Below are 23,980 nucleotides of genomic sequence, written 5' to 3' on the forward strand. Positions count from 1 at the left end.
TTTTTTTCTCATCTGGCTTAATCAGAAGCTGTTTTGCTCAGGAAGCTCAATAAGTTAGTTAAATCTAAAGCCTTGTTTGTAACTATGCTGGCCCTTTTCACAGTGCCTGGGTACAGCTGTACAGTTGTAGGTGGTGTGATACTGTCACACCATTACCTAGCAGTTTAACACACAATATCTATATATAAAAAAATTAAATATTGAGTACCGCTATATACAATTGAGGCTTGAAGCACCATCTAGCTGGAGATGGACAGAACGAAAAGACCACCGAGTAGCTAAATCAAACAAGTTGATTATACGTGAACACTTTGTTATGACCCAGAGTATTGGGTCATTTCTAACCATACTGCAGTGTGGTTGCAATACTTCTAGGAATAAAATCAGCAATTAATATTTCTAAGCTGCCAAAGTCATTCTTGAACGTACTGATTTTGGATGTACCGGTTACTTACCAGGAGCACAGCAAAGGTGCAGTGGCATCCCCCTTGGTTAAAATGAGTTAGCAAAACCGCCTTTGCGGAGGGTTCTCGAACCGTTGATATCCACTCCCACACTGCTAACCGTTTGGACCCTTTAGCTAATTAAGTTTCTTTTCGGCTGTCCTCATTAACGAGTGGACACAGTACGGAACCAAGGCAACTACAGTCAGAGGCATAGCTGCACTCTTACAAAAAGAGAGAATGTAGAACAAATACTCAGTATGAGAAGGTATCTTAACGAAATTATACAGCTGCAGCGTAGCTAAAGAAGCAGCTATACACAATATGCGGAAACTTATCTTACAGCTATTTTTACCTTTGCAGCTCATGATGAACATTTCAGAATTAATTCCGAGACCTAAGCCAAAGAGTGCACCTAAATTCCTGACCAGTCCAGCAAACGGAGTTGTGTCAATGTTTATCCAGTCTGGGTTGGCACACCACTTCTTGGCCTTCGGAACGGACCACAGCAAGTCAATGTCAAGCAGCTTGAGGGCTAGATAGAAGCCAAGGGCAAAGATGAAAAGAAACAAGTTTGTCTTGATGTACACTCTCAAGCTTGCTGTCTGAATAGCAGGGGTATGCTCAAATGCTTCTGCCACAAGAATGCCTGCGGATTAGAAATCAGTGTTACAGGGAACAACACACTTGTACTTTGAAGAAGCACTTTTTACAGTGCTGCTGTAGAAACTGACTTTTGAAGAGAGAAGAATATATCTATTTATTTTTTTATATATATACACACACATGCAGACACACACAATTTACCACTTCCATAGTACATTACATTACAAAACCTTTTCTCCCACTCAAAACTGCTAATTTGGAAAAAAAGAAATTAAATACCAAGCACTACGTGGTTTTGATATGAGGTATGCTTTAGGCCTGACTGCATCTCCCAGCTGACAACCTATCAAATATGAGACGTAAACTAGAACATGCCTTTTCCCCAAGAGGCCTCCACTCAAAGACTGGCCCCAGCAATGCAGAATTCAATACCAGTTCCCAGACAGGCTTCAAGTGTTGAAGGAAAAGACACGGAACACACTTATCTTCTTTTTCACGCCTTTTATCCCGGTTGTGAAAAGGGAGAGCTGGGCTGCAAGCCCTTAGCCAGTGCTGCCCAGGTTGCTCTGCATCCACGAAAGAGAAGGGGAGCAGGCAGCCCCCGCTCAGTGCTCTGGTCGCCCTCCTTAAAATCAGATAGATACTAGAGAGAGTGTCCATAGTTTGAACTCCCTAAATACCAATTTGAAACATGCTTAAGTAACTGAAAAATGTATTTTTGCTTCTTAAATCACCCTGGGGAGTTTGCACTGCTAATTTGCCTTTTTCTCTGTCTCGCCCCAGGTCTCTGGCCCCACGCCTGTCCACACTGCACACACACTAGTTTGCGCCTGGCCGCCACGTGCAGGGACCCACGTGGTGGTTCCTCCTTGGGGGAAAGGTCAGGGCCATATAGGAGCAACTTCCTCTCTGATCCCTTCCACACAGGCGGCGCCGATAAAGATCAGAGGCAGCCACTACAAACCAGATAGATAGCGCTAGTCTGTGGGAGTGTGGACATAATGCAGTCAGCATCAACCGGCACACGGACAAGGGCTCGCTCCCTGAGTGAATTACAAAGACAGCAGATAGATACATACTACCTCGCAAATTTTACCTTTAGACTATCATCAAATCCTTTATCTTCCAGAGAGCGCCACTAGAGGTGCAAGCTGAGTAGCACTACTAAAAACCTCTTGCCTTTTCTCATACTTCATTTTTTTCAGATTTTTGCATATATGTTGAAAAGAAAACATAGCAGCATTACCAGCAAATACTCCAAGAATAACTTGATGAGGGAAATGTGTTGCTATGAATACTCTCGAGACGCACACACTGATCTGGATAATCCAAAAAATACTCCAAAGGAATGACCATGTCAGTCTAAGGGGGAAAAGGAAGATGCTTCAAAATTAAGACAAGATATTTCACCTAGTAATTTACACCAGCCCCCTTTGTGTCAGGCTCATATTTTTACCAAGCAGAGAAGTTTAGAATCAGATGATTAAAAACTGGAAGTCAGTACTAAAACATTAGCAAGAGTGGCTGCTCTTGCAGCCACATCGAGGGCTGCAGGAACAGACCCCAGCAGTTCCAGGTCCAAGACACCACTGTGGGTTTAGTGATGAAAGTCATCAATGGCCAGTTAAATTAGCACTAGTACCTTGAACATATTTCTCATCATGAAGTCATACTTAAACACAAAAGTTCAATTATTTGGTGACAAAATTCACATAGTATGGGACCAGCCTTGTCAGGCTTGGAAAGAACAGCCATCAAAGCAATTATAAGAGTTCCCCACAGAGCTGAGTAACATGTTACACTGAACAACTTTGCCAACATTATGCGTATTTGCTTCAAAATGGGGTAAGGAGGACTACCATCAAAGCAGTAAATTTATGTGCTAACCAAAAGATCCAACACGTAAAGACAATTAATAGAATTCAAAACTTCCAACACTGAAGATGTGCCATGACCTTTAATAGGAGCTGATTCACAGATATTGTATGCAATGACCATAAGTTAATAAATACCGACCTATATAAACAGATAAATCCTCTTAATGTTCTTTGCCTTCAGCTGAAGTAGATCATAACTAAGGTTTGGGTTTTGTTTTTGTTTTTTGTTTTTTGTTTTTTTTTTTTACAAACTGGGCAAAACAGACTACCAACATGTGGTTAAAATAAGTGCATTGAAAACATCGCATGTATATAAAGAAATATCTGTTTGAGTTAGTTAGAATAATGGAAAGACACTGACCTGTGAAGGGTAACTGCTGATTTATCTTTCCATCTAACTGTGTAGCTAAGTGCTGCTGTGACCATTACATACCAGATGCAGGAAGATCCCATGGCATGTCCAGATGGGCTTCCTAGTAAAAACAAAAAGGAAATATTCAAGCTTAAAACTGATGACTGCAACATTTATCATATAGAGAACACCTACTGGCAGTTGCTCAGGCACCTAATCATTTAGAAAGAACATGGTTAACAAACGCTGAAAGAATGTCAACTGCTTCTCAAAAGTTAATTTTCTCAGTATGTACGGAATCCAGAATATTTGTCTGAAATCAAGTAGGTAACGGCTTAACCGTCTTATATTGGTGTGAACTGGTATCTTGATTGGAAAGCATAGTACTTTTCCATTACTTAGATTTGGATTGTGATTTAAAAAATAGGGCATCTAGGGCTCTCTTAGGGCTGTAGTGTACAATGTAGAAGTTATATATGAGGATCAGATGAGATATAGATTTTGAATGGGCTACCTCATAATTAAGGGGAGCAATGGAGATTTAGCTCTTTCTTTGTAACATTCTAAATTAAAGTACCAGTATAACTTCAGATGGCCCCTCCAAATTGCCTTTTATCTGCTTCTCCAATTACCATGGTGTTAGCAATTGTGATTGTGATCTGTGTCTCATTAGTAATATTACAGTCCAGGTAATTCAAATATTAGGTAGTTTTGTAATAAATTTGGAAATGTATCATCTGAAGTGTGATGGAAGAACTGTGTCTTTATGCTTTACTTTTTGATTTATTTTACAAAGTTTAAGGTGTTGTACAATGTCCATTGCTTGGAAACAGATTATCAGTGGAACCGGCACATGAAATGATGCTGTAACATACTGGACTAATTGCTATACCCCCAGCAGTCTAACAGGGAACACACTCTCATATAGAGATCAATAGTGATTTCTTTTTTGTCCAGGTATAATAATGTACATGTAATTTGTTTTAATTTAATGAATCAAATTTTAATTTTACTGGAAACAATATGAAGCCACGGAGAAGTTCTTACAACTGTGAAAATCACCAAATAAACAAAGTATGCTGGCATGACGCAAGGGAAATGATTCCTAAAATTAGTCTGTCATTACTTTTCCCCTGTTCACCGGGTATACATTCAACAAATTGAAATACGGAAGGAGAGAAAATTAGATCATTGGAATCTATACCAGATGTTTACAGCTTGGCTTTCTGCGGAGACAAAAGAGAAGGTAAAGGGGGACAGGGTTATTCCACTGGCAGAAGGAATCATTTTGGCTGATGAATGTGTTATGACCCAGCACTATATAGTAGTCTGCAAAGCAAAAGAATATTTCAGAGAAGCAGCAAAGCAGGAATGTCTAGGGAGAACAAGCTCGATGATTTCTGGCTCCCTGCACTCATTTTTGGTATTCTGCTTGGCAGTATCTTTAGTAGTCACACTACCAACTCTTTGGTTAATTTCATAACAGATGTAGGCTTCTTAACCTCACAACAGAACAAATGTCAGTAACAAGGAAACCATAACGTTGTACATCAGCATTGGGAAACCTTCTTTTTGTCATCTAGAAAAATGTCATCTAGGAAAAATGTTTCATAGTTCATCTGCAAATTCTCTACTAGAAACAGCACAAACTCCACCTTAAGGTTTATGTTCTTAAAACCTTACAAATACCAGAGCAAAGATGGCTCCAGGGTTTTAGTTCAGTTCATTCCAGAAGTACAAACGATATTCAGGCCCTAGATTGCTTGCCCTGTAGTCATATAAACAGTTCCCTCAGCTCTCCCTTTTGTTGAGCCGCAGAGTTTGGGGTTCAGGCTATCCTAGCAATATTTGGGTATGCCCTTCTCACATCTGTGGCTGCTTCTCTAATCCTTTCATATAAATTGCATATTTAAAAAGTGTGCCAAGTACTGTGTAAGCTCACACAATGACTGTGTGCACCTAACAGTTGCACTGACTGCAACAGAGGAGTGACAGATATTGTCAATGGTCAGGGGCAAATCTGGAGGTGGGAGAAACTGTGGTCATTACAAGTGCCAATAAGGAATCAATATGACAGCAGTACCCACTGGACAGAAATAGGAACGACTTGTTACTTCAGAAAGTAACAGGAAGAAAGGTCTTCTGGTTCAATGAATCAACATGAAACACTCCGGTTCCTTAGCCAGGGCTTGGAATTACATGGTGCTGAATGGGTTCAGTTCTGAAGTCTTTTGAGCAGACCTGAAGGACCTTAACACTTTGGGTTAGGTCCCAAATGAATTCACTTGAAACAGACTGCAGACCACATATAGACCAGGCACTATTAAACCCTGCCTGATAAAAGGGCTTAAGCTTCCTATTCAAAATTACAATGGGATATAATGCAGGATATTGTTAACAAAACACAGCTCTGCAAACCACTTAAAAGCTTGCTGTGGCATTGATGAGGCACAAAGCACATTCATTTCCACAGTCAACATTTTCGTGTACAATGAATTATAAACTAAATTCAGTCAGTTAGCTCCAAGCAAGTTTACCTTATTTCACACATTAGAGCTGCATAAGCTCATTTAACTTCAGCAGTATTGCATTTGAGTTCCACAGAGAAGACAACGAGAAATAAAAAAGTGAAAATACATTGGAAAGGTACATTTTTCTAAAGAAAATTTTTTTTCCCTTATATTTGTTCACATGCGCCCCCCACATGTTCAGTGCCAGTGTCTGCTTCTGGGAAGAGTGGTTCCATTTTCCACTTGTGATACATTACATGAGCGATTGTTAATACTATTGTTATTTACACTGAACTACCTACTCGTTTTTGTGGTTTGAGTAATTCTTTCAATAGTGCACAAGCCCTCAAACTCAACAGCCCCCTGCTCTGTTTTGGAGCACTCTTAAACAACGTGGAATTTCTCTCCCCAAGATGATGTCATTGGCACCGCAACTGTTCCTAAAAGTGACCTCACAAAGCAGGTGTATTACTCTTTCTGAACCTATGACACAATTTTTGTGAAAATCTGATTCCAATACACTGCTTCATTCTAGTAGGAGTTATTTTTAAAGCAAATCCCCTTCCCTTGCACTGTTTAAAGGCAATGAAGTAAATGTTCTTGTCATACAGCAATCAAATACCTATGAATGACATTGTATTTCTCCCTTTTTCTCTCCCTGTGTTTTGGTGCTATTTTAAACATGAGCTCTGAGATTTGTATATCATGTAAGACCTTCATAAATCACATCCTCTCCCCCCAAAAAGCCTCTATCTCTACTTAATGTACCAATGTAATCTCCAACATTTCTTACCTGGTCCAGTTTCACATGTTATAGGAAACTGTTCAAGGCATGGGCTTGACTGATTGGGATAAATCATTGTTTCTTGCACCCACCAGTATGGGCGATGGCCAAATAAAATCCTGACAAAAAAATAAAATAAAATGAAGCAGAAATGCAATAAAAAGATTTCTATGTAAGAAGGCCTCAGCAAAGCATGATAAATAATCTTACAAGGAATATGAAGAGCTATATTGCCAAAACTACTCTATAATAGTTCTATAGGTTCTCGTCTTATCAAAATGTCATTTCAAACATATTGTAAATACCTTCATTGTGAATTCCTGTTTTATAATTACAGGGGAAAGTCTACTAGTACATTATTCACAGAAAATTTTTTCTAAACTTGAGGTACATATAGTAACCATCATTAAAAATACCAAATTTTAAAATAAATCCAACTTCTTACCATTTAAATATGAGGTTGAACCAATCACCAATGACTGCCACCCATATCATTTTAGTACCAACCACTTGGTTGAGCTGAAACCAAAGAGGAAAATAAATTAAGAATATATTCCGGGGATCTCCAACATGTGACATAAAATTAAGGAAATCCTGGTAAGCCCTGTAGTCCCTCTGTAAATGCTGAATGATAAGCACGCCATTGCTATGAAGGAGATCCATCTTAATGGATTAAACTGTACTTAAAATATAGTAAAGTTCCTTTAATCTCAAGTTTCTAGTGATGGAGAATGAAAAACCATGGAAGGGAGCTATTAAAAAGCAAGAGAAGGTGATTGACGTTGCCTTTATATTGTATCGGTGTGGTGTACCCAGCCATTCCTGGAACACGTGGCTCCAAATCTCCGGGAAAGCACATGAGTCTGTTAGCACTGGAAAGCTTTTCTGTTTGCAAATTTTAATTGGAGGAAACTAAGTGAAGTACATGCTGAGCAGCAGCAAATTGTGGGGAAAGTTTTGTGGGTGCACAATGCGTGACTTACGCAATCCTTTGTATGAACAGTTGGAACATGTTTGCTTGAGTTTTTTCACAGTTCATTTCTCTGCAGGATGGACATTAGTAATGTGTATACTTCATTAAGTGTTGCCTGTATAAAGGATAGAAAGAATACACAAATAGTTGGTCTTTGCAGAACTGTCATTAAAGCTGTACATTTCACTTTGAAATAGAATTTGGCTACCATGCTGTGTCTAATACTTTGCACAACACATTTTCAGTCACGGAAAATACAACCAGCATCCACACATCAACAACGCTGTTGAGCTCTAGATTCATTTTTAAAGCAGCAATATTCTCAAAGAACTGAAGAACAATTGTTTCCTTTATACAAGAGGCCGTGTTAATCCAGGGCACAATGCAGATGAAGCTTAGTCTCTGAGTCATCCCATTCAGTATCGCTGTTCTCGCATATGGCTTACCTGATGCAAGCCCTACGCACCTCTGCCAGAAGGAGCTCAGGCCGGAGCTACTGCAGGCCCTTCCTGCTGCCCAGCCTAGCAGAAATGAGACCTGCCTCGCAAACCAGAGCGAGGCTGGGAACCGATGACGATGAGTATTTCCCTGAAGGATTCCCAGGTGAAGCACTTGGGTTCTCCAGGGTGAATAGCCACGAGGAAACTGAGATTCTGCCAGATAGCAGGATTTTAAGAGTACACAGCAATAATGTATTAGCACATCAGATTTATCAACATTAGTACCAAAAACTGTAGCACAGGAAAAGATTATGTTCATTTGTGAGGTGGCTACATGATAAACTTTTTTCCAGGAGAGATTAAATAGATAGCAGAAGCCTGATGATACCATCACCTGCTATCATCAGAACAGCAAGAGGAAAACTTCAGTTCTTTATCAGGCTCTCATATTCGTATCTTCTATTATCAATTATCTATGTATCTGAAACAATTAAAATCAGAAAACAAAAGCAGCTGTATATATGCACTGCGCACTTGCCTACTGCTTTCTCCATGGCACTTAAAGCTAAACTCTACAAGCTGTGGAGACAAAGATATGAACTACTAAGCTGTTTTTGCTGAAGAGAGACTTAATGGCTTAACAGGGCTTTATGATGTGTGGTCAGGGAAGTCACATGGAAACACTGAGTAGATTCAACAAATACGGCATGACAATTAAATGGACTTAGAAGACCTCTCTTCCTGACACAATCTCACATTTACTTTAGCTACTCACATTTACTTTAGCTATTAATAGACTGTTTTTAGAAACTTTTTAGCAGATTTAAGTCCTATACGTTTATTGCTACCAGTTGCCTTGAGCCATGTAGAAAACCTTAAAGAGAGATTTAAAATTCTATGCACTGGTTCTGAATAACTGCTACAATATTTTTCTGTATGTTGACTGAATTATTCACTTCAATTGGTATCACCCGATTTCAAGGAAAACCCTTCCAAAACCAAAACTTCAGGATGTTTCAACAATAAATATTTCCTAGGTTTTTCGCTGCAAATGTTTGGGGAGGTTTGTTTCTTGCTAAGCTGTATAGCTTATACCTTTTCAGGGTGTCCAGCAAGGGAACTGTCATATAAATGAACTGATGGAACTAATTTTCCCTCTCCCAGCTCTTTCCCAAGAACTTACTTGTTTAGAAACACCTCTCTCAAATAACTTTTTATACCTTATTACTAGAGAAATTTTCCTTTTGCTACATTTTTTTTCCTGCAAAAGTCTCTCTCCTTTAAAGATAAGTAGGACTTACAATAACAACAACAATAAAAATCACTCTATACATGTCTGGGTTTAGTATGCAAAAATGTGGAGAATCTGAGGTTTTCTTCTGTTTTTCAGTCTAGTTTACACAGAATAATTAGCTTTAAGCATGAGTGTAAGTGTCAAGTCAGTTGGTGGCTGAGTAACAGCCACCTTGCTTCTAGTACTTAGTTAAAACAGCAACTGTAACGAGGTTAAGTCTAAATAACTATTGTTCTACTAGGAAAAATATTTTGCAATAAGTGAATTTCCATCAAGATACAATTTAATGTCCTCAGGAGAGTCTACCAAGTAATAAAATAGATCACCTTTCAGTCTCTCTTTAATGCCACCATTGCTATTCAACAGTATCAGAAAAATTGCCTCTCTGATGCAGGATGTGCAGGACCACTGCAATAACTTTTTGCATGTTTGTTTTATTTATAAATATAAACCCACCCACCCATGTTACCCACCGGGATAGTGCTGCTCAGGCTGAACTGTTCTTCAGACAGAACCACTCAGGCACACTTTGGTTCTCCAGAAACTTTGTTAATATAATGTTTGAAAGTATTTCATGCAATGTTTCAGTGAACTCTTTTAGTATAAATGCTAAAGGCCTCCTGATACTAATTTTCATTTTAAAGATTTTGCTGCTGATTCATATGCTGCTAATCAACTTTCTGCTTAGATAGAAAGATAAGCACCTTAGACATAACAAAGGCGAACAGCTAACAGCAAACATAAATAAGCTTTAATTTTCTCCTACATTCTTTCTGACTCTTTCAGAAGCTCCTACATCCACATCTTAGACATACCAGAGAAGTCATTTTTTTAACAGATGTTCAAAAAAAAACCCCAAAAAAACAACAAAACAAATCCACATTCTACGAAACAGAAAGCAGGAAGTTTTCGGAACAGGTAAGCAGGTTTCTGCGAGAGAGGCAGCTCAGGTGATGTTCTCATTGTGCCTGGAAGCACTCGTGAGCCTGCTTCATCCAAGAGGCAATCAACAGCTGACATGTGAGTCATCTCTTGTCCTGCCTGTGATATTTGGCAACCTATGAAAGTCTGAGACACTAAAGACTTTCCTAGCTCTAGTAACCAGCTGAGAAAAGATGGTGAAATATGTCTGAAATACTATATTTAATAACTCATTTAAACTAACAAAGGAGAAATACTTCCTCAATCAGCCTTTCCCCCCTTCCTTTTCTATGCAAAGCACTGCAAAATGCTTCTGTAATGTGCTTAGTATTTCAAAGTCACTTGAGACAATATATGAAATAAAACTATTTGCTGTACCTTAGTATGTGGAATTGCGAGGAAAACTAGTGATCTGTACAAAATGGTCAGAATGTGTATGCAATTAAGTTTTTAAATCAAAGCTTTGTCTTGTTTTCATAATATAGAAACAAGGTTTGGCCTTCCCATGACCAAATGAGTTCTTAGCGCAAAGCAAAACCCTTTAAAATGCTGTCTGTTCACACAAAGAGTTTTTAATTTATTGATATTTTCTTGATTTATTTTATTTTCCAAGACATACGAAACCAGAGACTATCCAAAACCTTATATATTCTTGGTAATAATGTAGAAACAAGAATCATGTTGATGATCCACCGAAGGGAGGATAAAATGTTTACAGCTACTTTACACCTACATATTAGAGCAAATATTACATAACGGATATCAGATGTTGTTAAGCAAATGTTTGCAAGGGAAGGAAAAGCCATCAAAGCAAACATTTTCTAAAACACTGTTAATGGAGGCCTGTGTACTGGGCCTAACTTTCTGGTACATTATGCTTAGTTAATTGAACAATAACATTAATTTCCACATCAGCGTTTTCATTGGCATTGGACCAGCTACAAGGATTAACTAGCAATTTAGTAAGTTCACAAGTAGATACTGTGTACAACAACTGGCAGCTATTTTCTTAGGTATGAATATTTTCCAAATGGAACACTGAAAAGATACAGCTTAGTTTCAGATTTAGGAAGAAAAGAATCTTTCAAGGAGCTCGCTCTTTCTTTCCCTGTTTCATTCCCTCAAGCATTCCTCACTGGACCCAGGCAGCCCTACATAAGGTCAGGCTTCTTTAGGGCTGGACTGACCAGTAGAGGTTTAGCAAATGCTAACATGAACCAGTTGCTTTCTCTTGGTTCTGCCACCTTATTAATCCAATCTTTCCTAGTTACTACACTGTCACTATTCCTTGCTATAAAGTTAACTATGCACATACGTGAAACTAACAAACCTGGTGTTTGCAATATAACAATAACTGTCAGACCTTAATATTTGTGTGCGTTTGTATGTGTTAACAGTGTAAATGATACAAACAACGCATGGAATACAATTCTGGCATGTTCATGAAAAAGTCATATCTAAGGAATTCTAGTTATTAAAATTTTAAGTATGAAGAGCTACTTTTCAGAAAGTACAAGCAACCTAGAATTTAACAGTGAATAAAAAATCTTCAAGTTCCATAAAATGCAGGCAGAAATGGAGTCAGGACCTATAAGAGCAACAATCTCCATCACATTTTTTTTGCTCCATTTCCAATAAGATCCCTGCCTTATTTATTGCCATTCTCTAATCCCTGAAACTAGCCCCAGGCCAACCATAGCCCAGTGAGGTTAGAAACCTGCCAAGAGAAGTAGCTGAGTCTGTTTATTAGCACCAGCTCTTCAATTTTGTGTTCCCTTAGCAGTTTCCACCTAAGCTGCAGTAGCTCTCCAACCCCAAACTATAGCTCTCAGCTACCCCTTAACCCAGCACTGGAACAGCCCAGTATGGACTGTGAGCTAGCAATGAAATAAAGCAACAGACCTTTGATGGAAATAGTCTGCCCTTCAGTTTGATTGCAGGTTAACTGTCCCCCTGCTGCTGTCCTTGTACATCTCGGAACCTTAAGTTTAACCGAGTACCCTAGGGTTACAAAGACACCCATGAAGTGCCGGCATATGCAGAAAAGGGGTATGTGGTACAATTACATTGTCTCCAGCAAAGCTCCTAGTGCTAGAAATGGGGTAAATCGCTGTTGAAACTTTCTACCATCCATGACTACCCTGTGGCTTGGTATGACAGACACTTAGAAAAAAACATTTCAGAACAAGTGTCTGGGCTAGAGTTATGGTAAGGTTAGGTGCCAGAGTTTCTGACCATGGAGCCTCTTGTATCAGACCTAACAGAGGATTTAAGAAGCGTATGACCTGTGCTAGTTTGGGTCATGAGGCCACATTTCTGTCTGTGGTTGGTAAGAGCTAGCAGCTTGAACAGAAAACCAGGACCTGCTGAAATCAGCATGCTTCATTTAAACACGCAGTTGGTAAGCTGATTGTGGAGAATTCGTAGTGGGAAAGGAAGGTTGAGGATAGGTTACATCTAAGTTCATATCTCTAGAAAACTCTGAGAAAGGACTCCCAAATCAGTCAGAAAACAGATCAATTAGGGTATGGATTGTGCTAGTAAATGTCACAGGCTATATTTAGTCTTTGGCTGATGAAAGTCTAAACCAAAGGAATAGGACTAATGAAATCTAGAAAAACTTCACTGATGAAAAAAGATACCTTAACATTTCGGAACTAGTGCCAGCTACTGTAGGATGAACCTGTTATCTATGTGAATAAAACGATTCAGAAGAGACCAGACTGAAGAACCCACCAAAAGATTACAGATTCAAGTTCAGGATTTGTTTAGATTAGTTGAACTTGTATTTGCTAAACACGAGGGGCTGGGAAAATAGTGACTTATTCAGAAAGTTACGCACTCAAATAACAAAGGCTAGCGATGTTAGGTGCAACATTTAAACTTTATATTGGCAGCGTTCACTTGGCTAGGTTTAAGGTCTGATTGCGAAAAAGAGAGAAATGGTCCTAGTTAAAAAAAGCCATAAGGTATAGGCTCCATAATGCCCAAATTTATATGTGGCTGGGTAATCATCCTTGAACCAGCCCAACTTCAGTACATTTAAGTCTGAAGCAGATAAGAAACAGTGGTCTAATAATTAGGTTTAGGACTAATGCTGAGGAAACTGTGAAATCTGGACAACAGGTGTCCGAGTCAAATGAGACAGAAATACAGTTGGGTAGAAGTGCTATCCCCCAGCAGTAACAGTTTATACAAGAATAATGCAACTAATAGTTGGTGGTCTCAGCTCAGACTTTGCTTTGGGTCTGGCGGTGGGGGGAAGAGAAATTAATGGTTTCAGACAGCAATTCTCAAAGCTCTACAAAGTTTACGTTATTCTGATATCATCTAAATAGCACTGAGGTAAATTAAAGCTAGGAGAAATTCATTATCTACGATTAAATGATTGGTAAGTAGCTTCCATGATCAACTGAAGGCTGGTACCTGGGATCACAAACTAGTGCTTATCCAGAGCCAAAAGGGAATATACCCAACTGGAGAAAAATTAAGCACAGTGTCGTTAAGGAGGACATTCACGATGACAGAGGCTTCCGACAAGTGTTTGACCCGGCACAGGCAGGGCTGCTGCATTGTGGTTTTGTTCATACCAAAACGGACTGCAATTACCTCTGCAGGCTATTCAGAGTGTCACAAAACTTACGACTAGGTTACCCCAAGTATGTTCCGTGAATAAACTAGACATTGGAAACAAGTTCTAGCTTCAGAGGAGGGTAAAGGAGCGAGCCTGCTCCCCAGTTCGAGCCTGGTTTCATTCAGCACGGAACAGCAAATCGTACAAACCGCGCCAGGCTTCTCACCGCGGCCCACCGGCCCCGCTGCCCGGCGCTGCAGACAGCCCAGCCGCCGCCCCCTCAGCAGGCCTGAGGAAACGTCCTAATCCCGACGGGTACGTCCCAGGGGAAGGAGAGGGAGGCACAGCTGCCTCGCCCGCACGGCGCCGGCACCCACCGCCTCCGCAAGCCCCGAGGGGCCGCCCGGCAGCGCCGCCCAGCCCTGCCCATCATGGCGGCCGCGCCTCGCCCCGGGGGACCGTTACCGGGCGACAGCGCCAGCAGCTCCCACCCCGCCCCGCCGCCGCGGCAGGAAGGATGGCTGAGCCAATCAGCGGTGAGCTTGTTGCGAGGCGGGCGGGAGGCGGTGCCCAGTTAGAAAGCAGCCGTTGGGGAGGCGGGAAGGCGCCGGCGGTTTGAAAGCTGGTGGGTGCGGGCGGCCTCGCTCGCCCTGTCCGGCTGCCCCGGGCCAGGCCGCTGCGTGCGGGCTCGGCAGGCTCCGCCGCGCTGGGGCGCGGGAGCGGCCGCTGCGGAGCGCCGCGGGCTCGGGGGGCCGCCGTTAGTGTCTGGTCGGGCGGAGGAGGGGGGAAGCTCCCCGTCCGCCCCTCGGCCCGGGGAGCGTGGGGCGGGGGCCCCGGCTCGCTACGAGCCCCGCGGGGGGACGGCGAAGGGGTGGGAGCGCCCCGGCGGCAGGAGGGCGCGGTGCGGCGGGGGGCTGCCGGACCCTGGAAAGGGCTGGCGGTGCCGTGGCGGGCCCGAGCGCGGCGCGGCGCAGGGCCGCCGCCTGCCGCGGGTAAACCATCGCTGGTGGAGCAGCAAAACGAACGTAGCTCCCACTGTTATTGCTTGTTGTACTAACAGTAACAACAGAAACAACTTACGGGAAGAGGTTAACAAGCCCAGGAGATAAAAACTGTCCTGAAGGTTTATCCTGTGAGTTATAACTGCCGCGATTGGCTTGTGCGTCGTGACACTGTATTTATTCACTTAGACGTTTATTGCAGCACTATGGCTAATATAAAGACAGAAGATGAAATAGTGTTCTTTGAAAGAGAAATGAGAGAGTTTTGGACCAAATTAAAAAGCATTTATGGCACTGAACAGATCAATCAGACTTTAGCACTGAGAGATTCGTGCAAGGAGTCCATAAAAGTGCTTTCAGGTAAAAAGCCTCTCTGTTCCCGTTACCTCTACTTTTTCCAAGTTATCATCAAACTTCTCCAGATAACTGAAATAACTTTCCGTTACAGACAAATGGTCCAAGAAGCTAAAAGAAGGGGACCTGATGATTGATAAAATTCAGGAGTATAACAATGGTACTGTACGGTGGTTTATTTTTCGTGTCTAACATTTCTGAAATTAACTTAATACAGCTGAATAATATGTTTGACTTCCCATTTTAAAAGGCAAATAACAACATCAGAATGAAGACAGAATTAAAACAAAACGTATTTGGTTGGTTATGGGATGTAAATTGCAAGTCAAAAGCAATTTGTTGGAAAACTTCATTGATGATGCAAAAAGCTAAAGATCTGGTAAAAGTTTTCTGTGTAGTGGTTTTGGAGTTTAAGTATTTAAAACAAAAAAGTACCAGAACTTGCTGACTCCAATAGGAAAAGTAAATTAAATTGCTTAGTAATGTTAAATATTGTGAGGTTGCTTATGCCTCTTCCATATTAGTAATAGAATACAGTCAGCCTATCAGTCTAGGATTAATTTCTCTGAATTTTGTAGTTAAACTTCAGAATATCAGGTAAAAATAATTGCAACTCTAGCATCAGTCAGTGTTTCCATTCCTTGCTTTCTGTCAAATTATTTGTCTGTGGACAGGATCCACCATCCTCCTGCTTTGAGGACATATATAGTTCTGGCACCAGAAACAAATTGCCTCTGATTGAAGTATCAGAGGAGCTACCTACTAGTAGCTTCTCTTTTGAGTAACTTCCACTTTAAGCTTTTATTTGATGCTGTTAGTATAGTTATGCTGACTTCTCTCTTCAGCTGAGATAGCATACATTTCACTAGATTTTATTCAAATGAGTCATCTCAAACTATATAGATAAGTACTAAATAGCAGAGACCTAATTAATCAACTGTATATGTTCATATTTTCTTGCCTTCTTTCAGAGATTCTCCAGCAGAGCCAACGCATATCAGAAAATCAAGAGCATTTGACAGAAATAAAATCTAACCTGAGTCAAGAAGAAAAGCAAAAGAAGGACTTGACTGACAGCATCCAAGAGCTTAAAGAAGAGTTGATGAAGAAAAAGGAAAGTAAGTAAGCAAAGGGTAATATGTAGATTTTCTTAATTAGAGGAGGAATTGTTTTCAACACTTGTTCTTGATGGGCTTTTCTACTGTTCTAACTTTTTTAATGTGCTTGTTTTACCTTTACTTTGATATTTATGGTGGCTTTTAAAATTCTAGTAATATCTTCTAAAAACAAAGCTGCTAAGGAGAGAGTGGAACGGCTATGCAAGTCTAAAGTATTGTTTGAAGAGCGGCTTGGACTGGAGATACGCAGAATTCACAGTAAGTTTCTGTAGTTTCCATAGATTCCCTGTGCACTGACACAATGTGGTTAATGTTGGATTGTGCAGCGAAGAACATACTAGCTCACACAACTGAAGAATTGCCCCAGCCCAGGTATTACCATTGTCTCTCAAATGGCAGAATATGGTATGTTAAAATGCATTTGTCTTTCAAAGAGACCAGGTTTGCTTAACTTGTAAGTATTCTAAGAATATTAAGTGAAACTGTAGCTTAATATTGTGATTTTTAGTCATCATTGTGACTCTCCAGCAGAAGTTAATGGTGTTAATTAATTCTGTTTGTGTTTGCTTTAGATGACCAATTACAGTTTATATTCAGACACATTGACCACAAAGATCCTGACAAGCCGTATGTGTTTACCCTTTCCATAAATGAACAGGGAGACTATGAAGGTATGTGAATTCTGAATACTTAAGCAGGAGGACAGAATCTGATGCCCTTATTTGAAAAAAAGGGGTAGAGGAGTAACGTACAGTTTACTTGTAACCTTTATCTTCCAATTTCTGAATGAAAAATCTTGCAATGGTAATATACTTTTTTAATGAAGTTTCTCTTGTTAATTTATATGAAAATACAACTGCTTATCTTTGCTCCCTGCCATTTGTGGAGTTGGTGTTTACTTTGTACTGAGCAAAGCAGGAGAGAGAAGAGGTATACAGGCATAGATAAATGCTTCAGTTTGTAGTTTGTTGCTTCTTCCCTTTATGCTAGAGTGAGCGTTGATGCTGACAGGCATATTTCAACCTGTTTGAGAAGCCTAGAGGGCAGAAAAAATGAGGTTCCCCACTATGTGGAGAACCCTTACAGTTGTGTGACATAGGAGAAAGATTAAAACTTGAAATTCAGCATTCCTCTTCTGCAAGGGTACAACCTTTCAGATCTTAGAGCTGTTTTTGCAATATGGATCTTACTTCAGTTACAAAGAACAGCAGCAGTTTTTGAGTACTGTGCTGAGTAGCTTCTAGACATGCTTCTGTTGCTGTGCTATGCCTCTAGGTATGGACTGAATAGATTTCTGTTTTTACTAATTCAGATCTAAACTGCGCTGAAGTTAAAAGTTGCCTGTCCTATGCTGGGCTATATCAGTTTTCAGTCTGCATGCCTGCAGAGCAGCAAAAATGTTTAGGAATGTGCTTCAGTTTTTGAGCAGGCTATGGGTTACTGGAAATTGCTGTAACAATTCAAGCAGGAGCACAGCACTGAGTGGGAGGTCTGGAAATAAAAAAAAATTGTGTGTTCTTTGAGGCTGTGTCTTTGCTGAAAGAAAATGATTTAATAGGTTACTCAAAAATAATACTGGATGAAGCCAAAACATACAAAGATAACAAACTACATTTGTATTTCATAAGCATGGAAAAACACTAGTACTGAATTTTTTTGTAATAGTCTAATCTTTTGGAAATTTGTGTCTTTTTAGTGACTTCCTGTACTCCTCCTCTGGACTGTATAGCAGAGTTCCAGCTCAAAGTGAGAGAAACTAACAATTTTTCTGCGTTTGTTGCCAACATCAGAAAAGCTTTCACTGCTTTATCTTATAAATAGTCTGCATAAAACTAGCTTATACCTCCCTTTCTAGCTGTAGAGTACTTTTTTCTTTCCTTCCTGTATTGTGAAAGTATGTATTTATCCATGTCTTACTCTAATTTCTAAATAAAGAGAAATAATGAAATAGTATTTTAGTCTACTGTCATCTAGAGACATTTTGGATGATTCTTCGAACAACAGTATCATCAACTACTTCGTTAATTGAATGCCTCCAGACATGTAAATTTTGATCCAGTATCAAGTAGCTTAATGATCTCTATTTAGCTACCCCAGGAAGATATTCAAAAGAAAGTACTTTCTGCAATTTGTCTCTTCCAAAAGTGTAAAAGTGTCTTTCAGGTTTGTATGTGGTTGGAAAAGGCCTGAAACCTACCAAAATAATGCACTGGAGCTTAGCAATTATTTCAATTACCTGTGTCACAGGTCACTGTCTTAGTTTTTACCCTGTCTTGTAGTCTCCAGTGTTATCACTCATTTTCATACATGTATATTGTTGTTTTTCTTTTGGTCTGTTAAACTATATATTTTACTGCCTGTCTCAGATTCTTGTCTGGATGCCTATTTCTGGTTTTAGTAACAAAACTGTTTGATGTGCACGTTATTCTTGAATAAAGCTCTTCATAGGAGCAAGTGGGAACTTTGTGTTGATTTGATCAGAAATCCTAGGACACCTGAAATGAAACCCTGCTGTAGCCCAGAGGTTTCTGGCTCCCACAACACCCAGCTGGGCAGAAAAGCTGGCCTGAAACTTGAACTGCAGTGGTGAATGAGTAACACTCAATCTTATCAGCCTTAGTGTTTTATTGGGTATGTTTTAGAACAGACTAGTCGTTTTGCTTTATTACATAAAGCATGTTGCAGCAAAGAACTATTTATCATTGTCATTGCAAATCTTAAGACATGGCAAAGCCTGAAGTATAATGTATTAAAGTATGAAATACAGTAGTTACAGATAAATCACCTGTGTATCTTCCAGCTCATCAAGACGGCTCTTACTGCCACAGTACTCAGCTTTGATTAAAACTATTCTTTTTCTATCTATCTTATTTGTAAAGCCTTTTCCTTGTCACAAAATATTTAAATAGACAGCTGCAACAAGAAAGAAAACTGTTCATTTGATAATGTAACATAGTTCAAATAAAATCTTACTAAATTCAGTCCTGGCAATTCCAGTGAAGTAAAAGACCACTTGAATTGCAAACTAATGCTGATCCTTCTCATAACACAAATATCTAAGTACATAAAAACAAAATATAATGTAAAGAGCAAAAATATACAACACTGAAAACCCTGTGAAAAAGTATTTAGAATTCTAGTATTTCCTAAATAATGAAAATAACCCTTTAAAATGTCTTTCTGAAGAATGCTCCTAGTTGTTTTTCAATTACTAAATTTATACAGCATGTACCTACATTAGCATTTCATTTTTTACCAGGAGTGGACTTCTGGAGCGAATCTCCTGATCCTTGCTGCTTCGCTTCACATCTCAAATGCAAACTGCGTTCCTTTTGGAAGGCAACTAAACTGGGATTGCACACACAATGCGTTCCTGCTGTTAATGTTACATAGCCCACGGGACAGACCAGAGCTGGCTCAAACCAGCATTTGGTGCAGGTACTGGTCTTCCCATTTACTGATGCAGCACTCGCTGTTCTTGCCCTAATCTATAATCTTATACTTGGGCAAAAAAACAAAACACCCCCCCCACCACCACCACCTCCTTATTCCTATGCCTTCATCAGCTTTCTAATAGGTAAACCTGGCCATTTAGGCATGTTTAAATCTGGCAACGCTGACAAGATATAGTTTTACTACAGTTGAGAATATTGCCCAGCCTGATGCAAACCATATTTTAAATCACTTTGTCTAAACGTAACAGTACAACTTGCTGGATGCAGCACAGACTATGCACTCAGTCTTCTATGAGATAGCTAAAGTGCATCTTAAAAAACAGCAACCCATGTTTGCACATGCTGGCTCCAAAAAAGAGATAACCTTCCATTTCTTCTTCTCTATAGGGCATAACTTGCTATTTTCTAAATAATGCATCATTTTACTTGTATGCTCTATTGATTTTTTTCTTGTCCTACAGCCAGCTATACACAAAACAAGAGCAGTAAGAATGGTAAAAGTGCCAGCTGATTACAATTTTAGAACAGAATGGCGGCAGAGATTACTAGGCATTTCTATAATGACATCTCAAATGAAATACAGCCTCAATTTCTGCCCTGTCCATAAACCCTGTGTACCCTCTGAGAATTTTGTAACCAACAACGGGACAAACAGAGGCATAGGCTGGGAGACTGCCTTCAAGTACTGCATCTAGTTGCTCGTTAGCAGATTTTGCCTCCTCGTCAACCGTGCCAGCAGGAATATTTAAATAGCAGGTACTTCTTTCAATTAATTGCTTCTACCACCAAAAGAATGCGGTAGGCACTTTTATGTAGGTCAACAGACTAGCCAGTAGTTTAAAAAAAAATGCATTCGGCCAGCTCTGCACTTCACACTTTTATCTTCTCCCCCAGGAGCTACAACTGCTGTATTAATTTCCCCACTTTGTTGGTATCTCCTCTTCCTTCCTTGTACAGAAGCCCTCACCTTCCGTGTTAGAAAGCCTGTCCCTCCTGGCTTCTCACTAATGGCATCGCCCCTGTATCCAGAATGACCGTATTCATTCTGAAGCATACTCCTGTCCTCCACCTGTCTGTGCCAAGCAGCTCTTAGTTGCTCTGGAAAGTAAGAAAGAACTTCAGGATGCTCAACCAAATATTTTACAGCTGTTGTATGGAAGCACAAAGACAGGCAGTACGCAGCCACCTCATTTCCATGTTTTCAAATGGCGCTGTTTATTCGTTAAGGGTGTACACACTGCTCAGATGCACGCTGTAGCATATCTGACTTGATCATCGTCTTCACAGGAGAAAAAAACTGACACACGCCCTGAGTAACAAAGACAAATGCTCAGACTTACTGCCATTTTCTTTTCATGTTCATCCCAGGCATGAGTAGTTGGTTTATGGCTTTTAACAAAACTACTTTGCCAAGATTGCTATGCACAGAACATAAAATATATGACAACGACTGCACTGGAATTTACATTTGTAGGAATTATTTGCTAGAAAAGCTGATATGCTTGGTTGTAAATGTTCCGTGCATATGCCTAAAGCAAGAAGTAAAGTTTGAAATGTTTATTGTGTGTAATTTAAACCTTTACAGCTCCTTTTGGAGTCTGAATAATGAACCTGCTTATATTTGCCAAGGCAAATCAGATGCAGATCTTTCTTACTTCCTCCAAAACAGAGCCAGGCATTCCAAAAGCAGGTAAAAGCTAGGAAAGCATACACGATAGATTTGTTTCTTTGCTTATCATAAAATATGAAGTAAAAGTGGCTTGTGACATCCCTAAAACAGCCTTCGTGCTAGCTGACGATCTGTCTTAGAATCTTAAACGCGTTGTGCCTTTATCAAATGCACTTAATACTTAAGAGAATTTCACACACCTGGATATGTGGCAATTTGAAATTTTCTATTATTTGTTATGAAGCTGCACAGTACAGCAATATCCAGTAACAGTCAGGACAACTAGGATAATACTATATACTGACCCAATAGATAGATACAATTATTGGGACCCCGGTGTACTGGATAGCTTACACACACAGACAGAAATGCCCCAAAGAGCATATGGGAAAGCTCTTGAGCTCAAAAGCAATATGCAGCGTAGGGACTATGACACACAATCAACTCGTCCGCTTCAGTTGGTGCTAGTACTCCATCAGTTAGCAGGATCAGGTTTATCTTAAGGCAGACATAGATTTTAGTGAAGGTCAGTAAAGGCTGTTCCTTTTTCATAAATCCGTTCGCCCAACCCTGAACATTACTTTCCCCTTCAAACTGCTGACATGTATTTAGCTACCAAGGCTCAAGCCTGAAATGTGTGGCCCATCAGCTAATGCTGACCATACAGAAAACTGCCGATGTACTGGTGCTCAGCACCTCATCAAATTTATCTCATAATAGAATGTAAAAATCTGGAAAAAAGGTGTTGAATTTATTAGATATTGGAAATACACTGTGAATTTAAGGACTGTTGGGAAGACAAAATAATATTAAACATTAATAACATATGTACCAAGTGCATTTAATCACAATTGTTGTTTGTATGCTAGCTGGAGGTCAGATTTGAAAAGAAATCAAATTACTCTAAGAGTCCTTCTGGCTAACAGAACAGTTTTATTACACATCTAGTCAACCAAGTGTGGAGGTGGTTAAGCTGAGTTTGTTGACATTTTTTGTAAAACCTCCTGGATGTTGCTAGACATATTTTAAAAAGCAAACAAACAAGTAAGGGCTACACTTGTGAAAATTAAGACAGACATGGAAGTTATGCTGTGCTTCTGTCATATTCCAGTTGTGTTATATTACTTACTGTCTTCTCTAATGCTTCAATCACCTTCGTGAATTTATTCAGTACCTTGATATTGTCTAAATTAGTCCTGTCATTATAATACTCTAAAATCACTGTGAACTCATTTGTGAGTGATTTATAACTTTTTAAATGCCCTGCCAAACCTGATATAACAAACATATGCACACATAAATCACTTAGGCCCACAGGCAGATTACTTTACGTTTTTCAACTGTATGAATAAACCATACTAAATAATTATGGTAATACTCTTACCTTTTTGAAAGCAATAGTTGCAATCCAATTACATCAGGCTTTACTGCTGAATAGGATTGTATGCCTGAAAGGTTGGGGGGAATGGCTCTGATGATTGCCAGACAGTGAGACCCCATTCTTTTTGTCCTTCTTATTATCCCTAATCACTCTAACAATTTCACACAAAGAACCCTTTAGAATCTTGAGCTTATAAACAAGTTGTTCCAGCAGAAACAGAGGTAATGAAGCCTGATTTCCTGATTTTATGCTTAAACGCTGCCAGTCTCTTCACTGCAATGTCCCAGTTCTTCTTTACAGTCTCCCTCCTGGATGAGAGCCAGCGCCGCTCCTGCGTTATGCTACTTCAGCCTCTGCTTGGCTGCTGCTAAAGCCGCAGGACAATGGTTGCACTCTGCCTACCCTTCCTCCAGCGCCGAGCATCATTGATTTGTCGTTCTCTCCTTTACCTGGTTGCTGATTTTTAGTACACTGTAAGAAGAGTGACAGCTGCCACATAATCTCTTTTTCGTATTTGGACTAATTGAGAAGCAGGTTCAAAAGTTGTTAGGGAGACTGAGAGACTGCTAAAAACTGTTCAATACCATGCAAATGTGTGGTGTTTTTTTATATGACCTTATATGTATTTTAAAGTGGCTATGCACTGAAATGATGCATTGAAAGAAGATACAATTAGTGTTAATTTGATTATTTCCTTCCTCTTCAGTCACAGCATGTTGAATGATGCTAATTGCTATTGACTCATCTGTTTTGTGACTGTTTGATGGATAACATTCTACATGGAAACATGCTCTTGGACTTGCCTCAATGAGTTCTTTTGCACTGGCTACTGGATCATGGGCTCAGTTCTTCACTATCCGGTATCTTCTGCACCAGAGCTTCAGTTGGAATAGCTGGCTTGGCAGAGAAACGGGTCTGTTGAATGAACACCAACTATACATCATTATTGTTTTGATTTAGAAGCATGCTACACTTACTTTACACTGATGGCAATTATCATTAAGGATTCCAGGCATGTAAGAGCAGACTGCATACATTAAATTTTTGGTTAAGCGAGGAGTAGGTAGAAGAGATAGACGGGTGGCCTCGTGGGTGGTGTACTACCTGTCTAAGTTAAAGCACAATACCTTCAAGTAAATGCTTACCTCGTAGGTTAAAAATAAAACCAGGCAAATAACTTCCCAAATGAAGCTAAAGATAAACTTGCTTGTTTAACTCCATGTCTGAC

The 23,980-nt window shown here is 39.9% G+C and overlaps 2 protein-coding genes across 2 annotated transcripts; one reads left to right on the plus strand and one right to left on the minus strand.

The window, feature by feature from the left end:
• Positions 1 to 580: 580 nt before the first annotated feature.
• Positions 581 to 7,235, minus strand: G6PC2 (glucose-6-phosphatase catalytic subunit 2; the record flags this gene model as incomplete). Its single annotated transcript, XM_082314750.1, has 5 exons — positions 581 to 1,092; positions 2,296 to 2,411; positions 3,288 to 3,399; positions 6,582 to 6,691; positions 7,018 to 7,235. The coding sequence occupies 5 exons, from the start codon at positions 7,233 to 7,235 to the stop codon at positions 581 to 583; spliced, it is 1,068 nt and encodes a 355-aa protein (XP_082170876.1).
• A 7,746-nt stretch (positions 7,236 to 14,981) lies between these two features.
• On the plus strand, positions 14,982 to 18,068 carry SPC25 (SPC25 component of NDC80 kinetochore complex; the record flags this gene model as incomplete). The annotated part of the gene is made up of 6 exons (XM_082312244.1): positions 14,982 to 15,135; positions 15,224 to 15,289; positions 16,101 to 16,247; positions 16,401 to 16,505; positions 16,820 to 16,918; positions 17,944 to 18,068. The coding sequence occupies 6 exons, from the start codon at positions 14,982 to 14,984 to the stop codon at positions 18,066 to 18,068; spliced, it is 696 nt and encodes a 231-aa protein (XP_082168370.1).
• Positions 18,069 to 23,980: the final 5,912 nt, after the last annotated feature.

Source organism: Platalea leucorodia, assembly GCF_965183815.1.
Source record: "Platalea leucorodia genome assembly, chromosome: 5".
Taxonomy (NCBI): Eukaryota; Metazoa; Chordata; class Aves; order Pelecaniformes; family Threskiornithidae; genus Platalea; species Platalea leucorodia.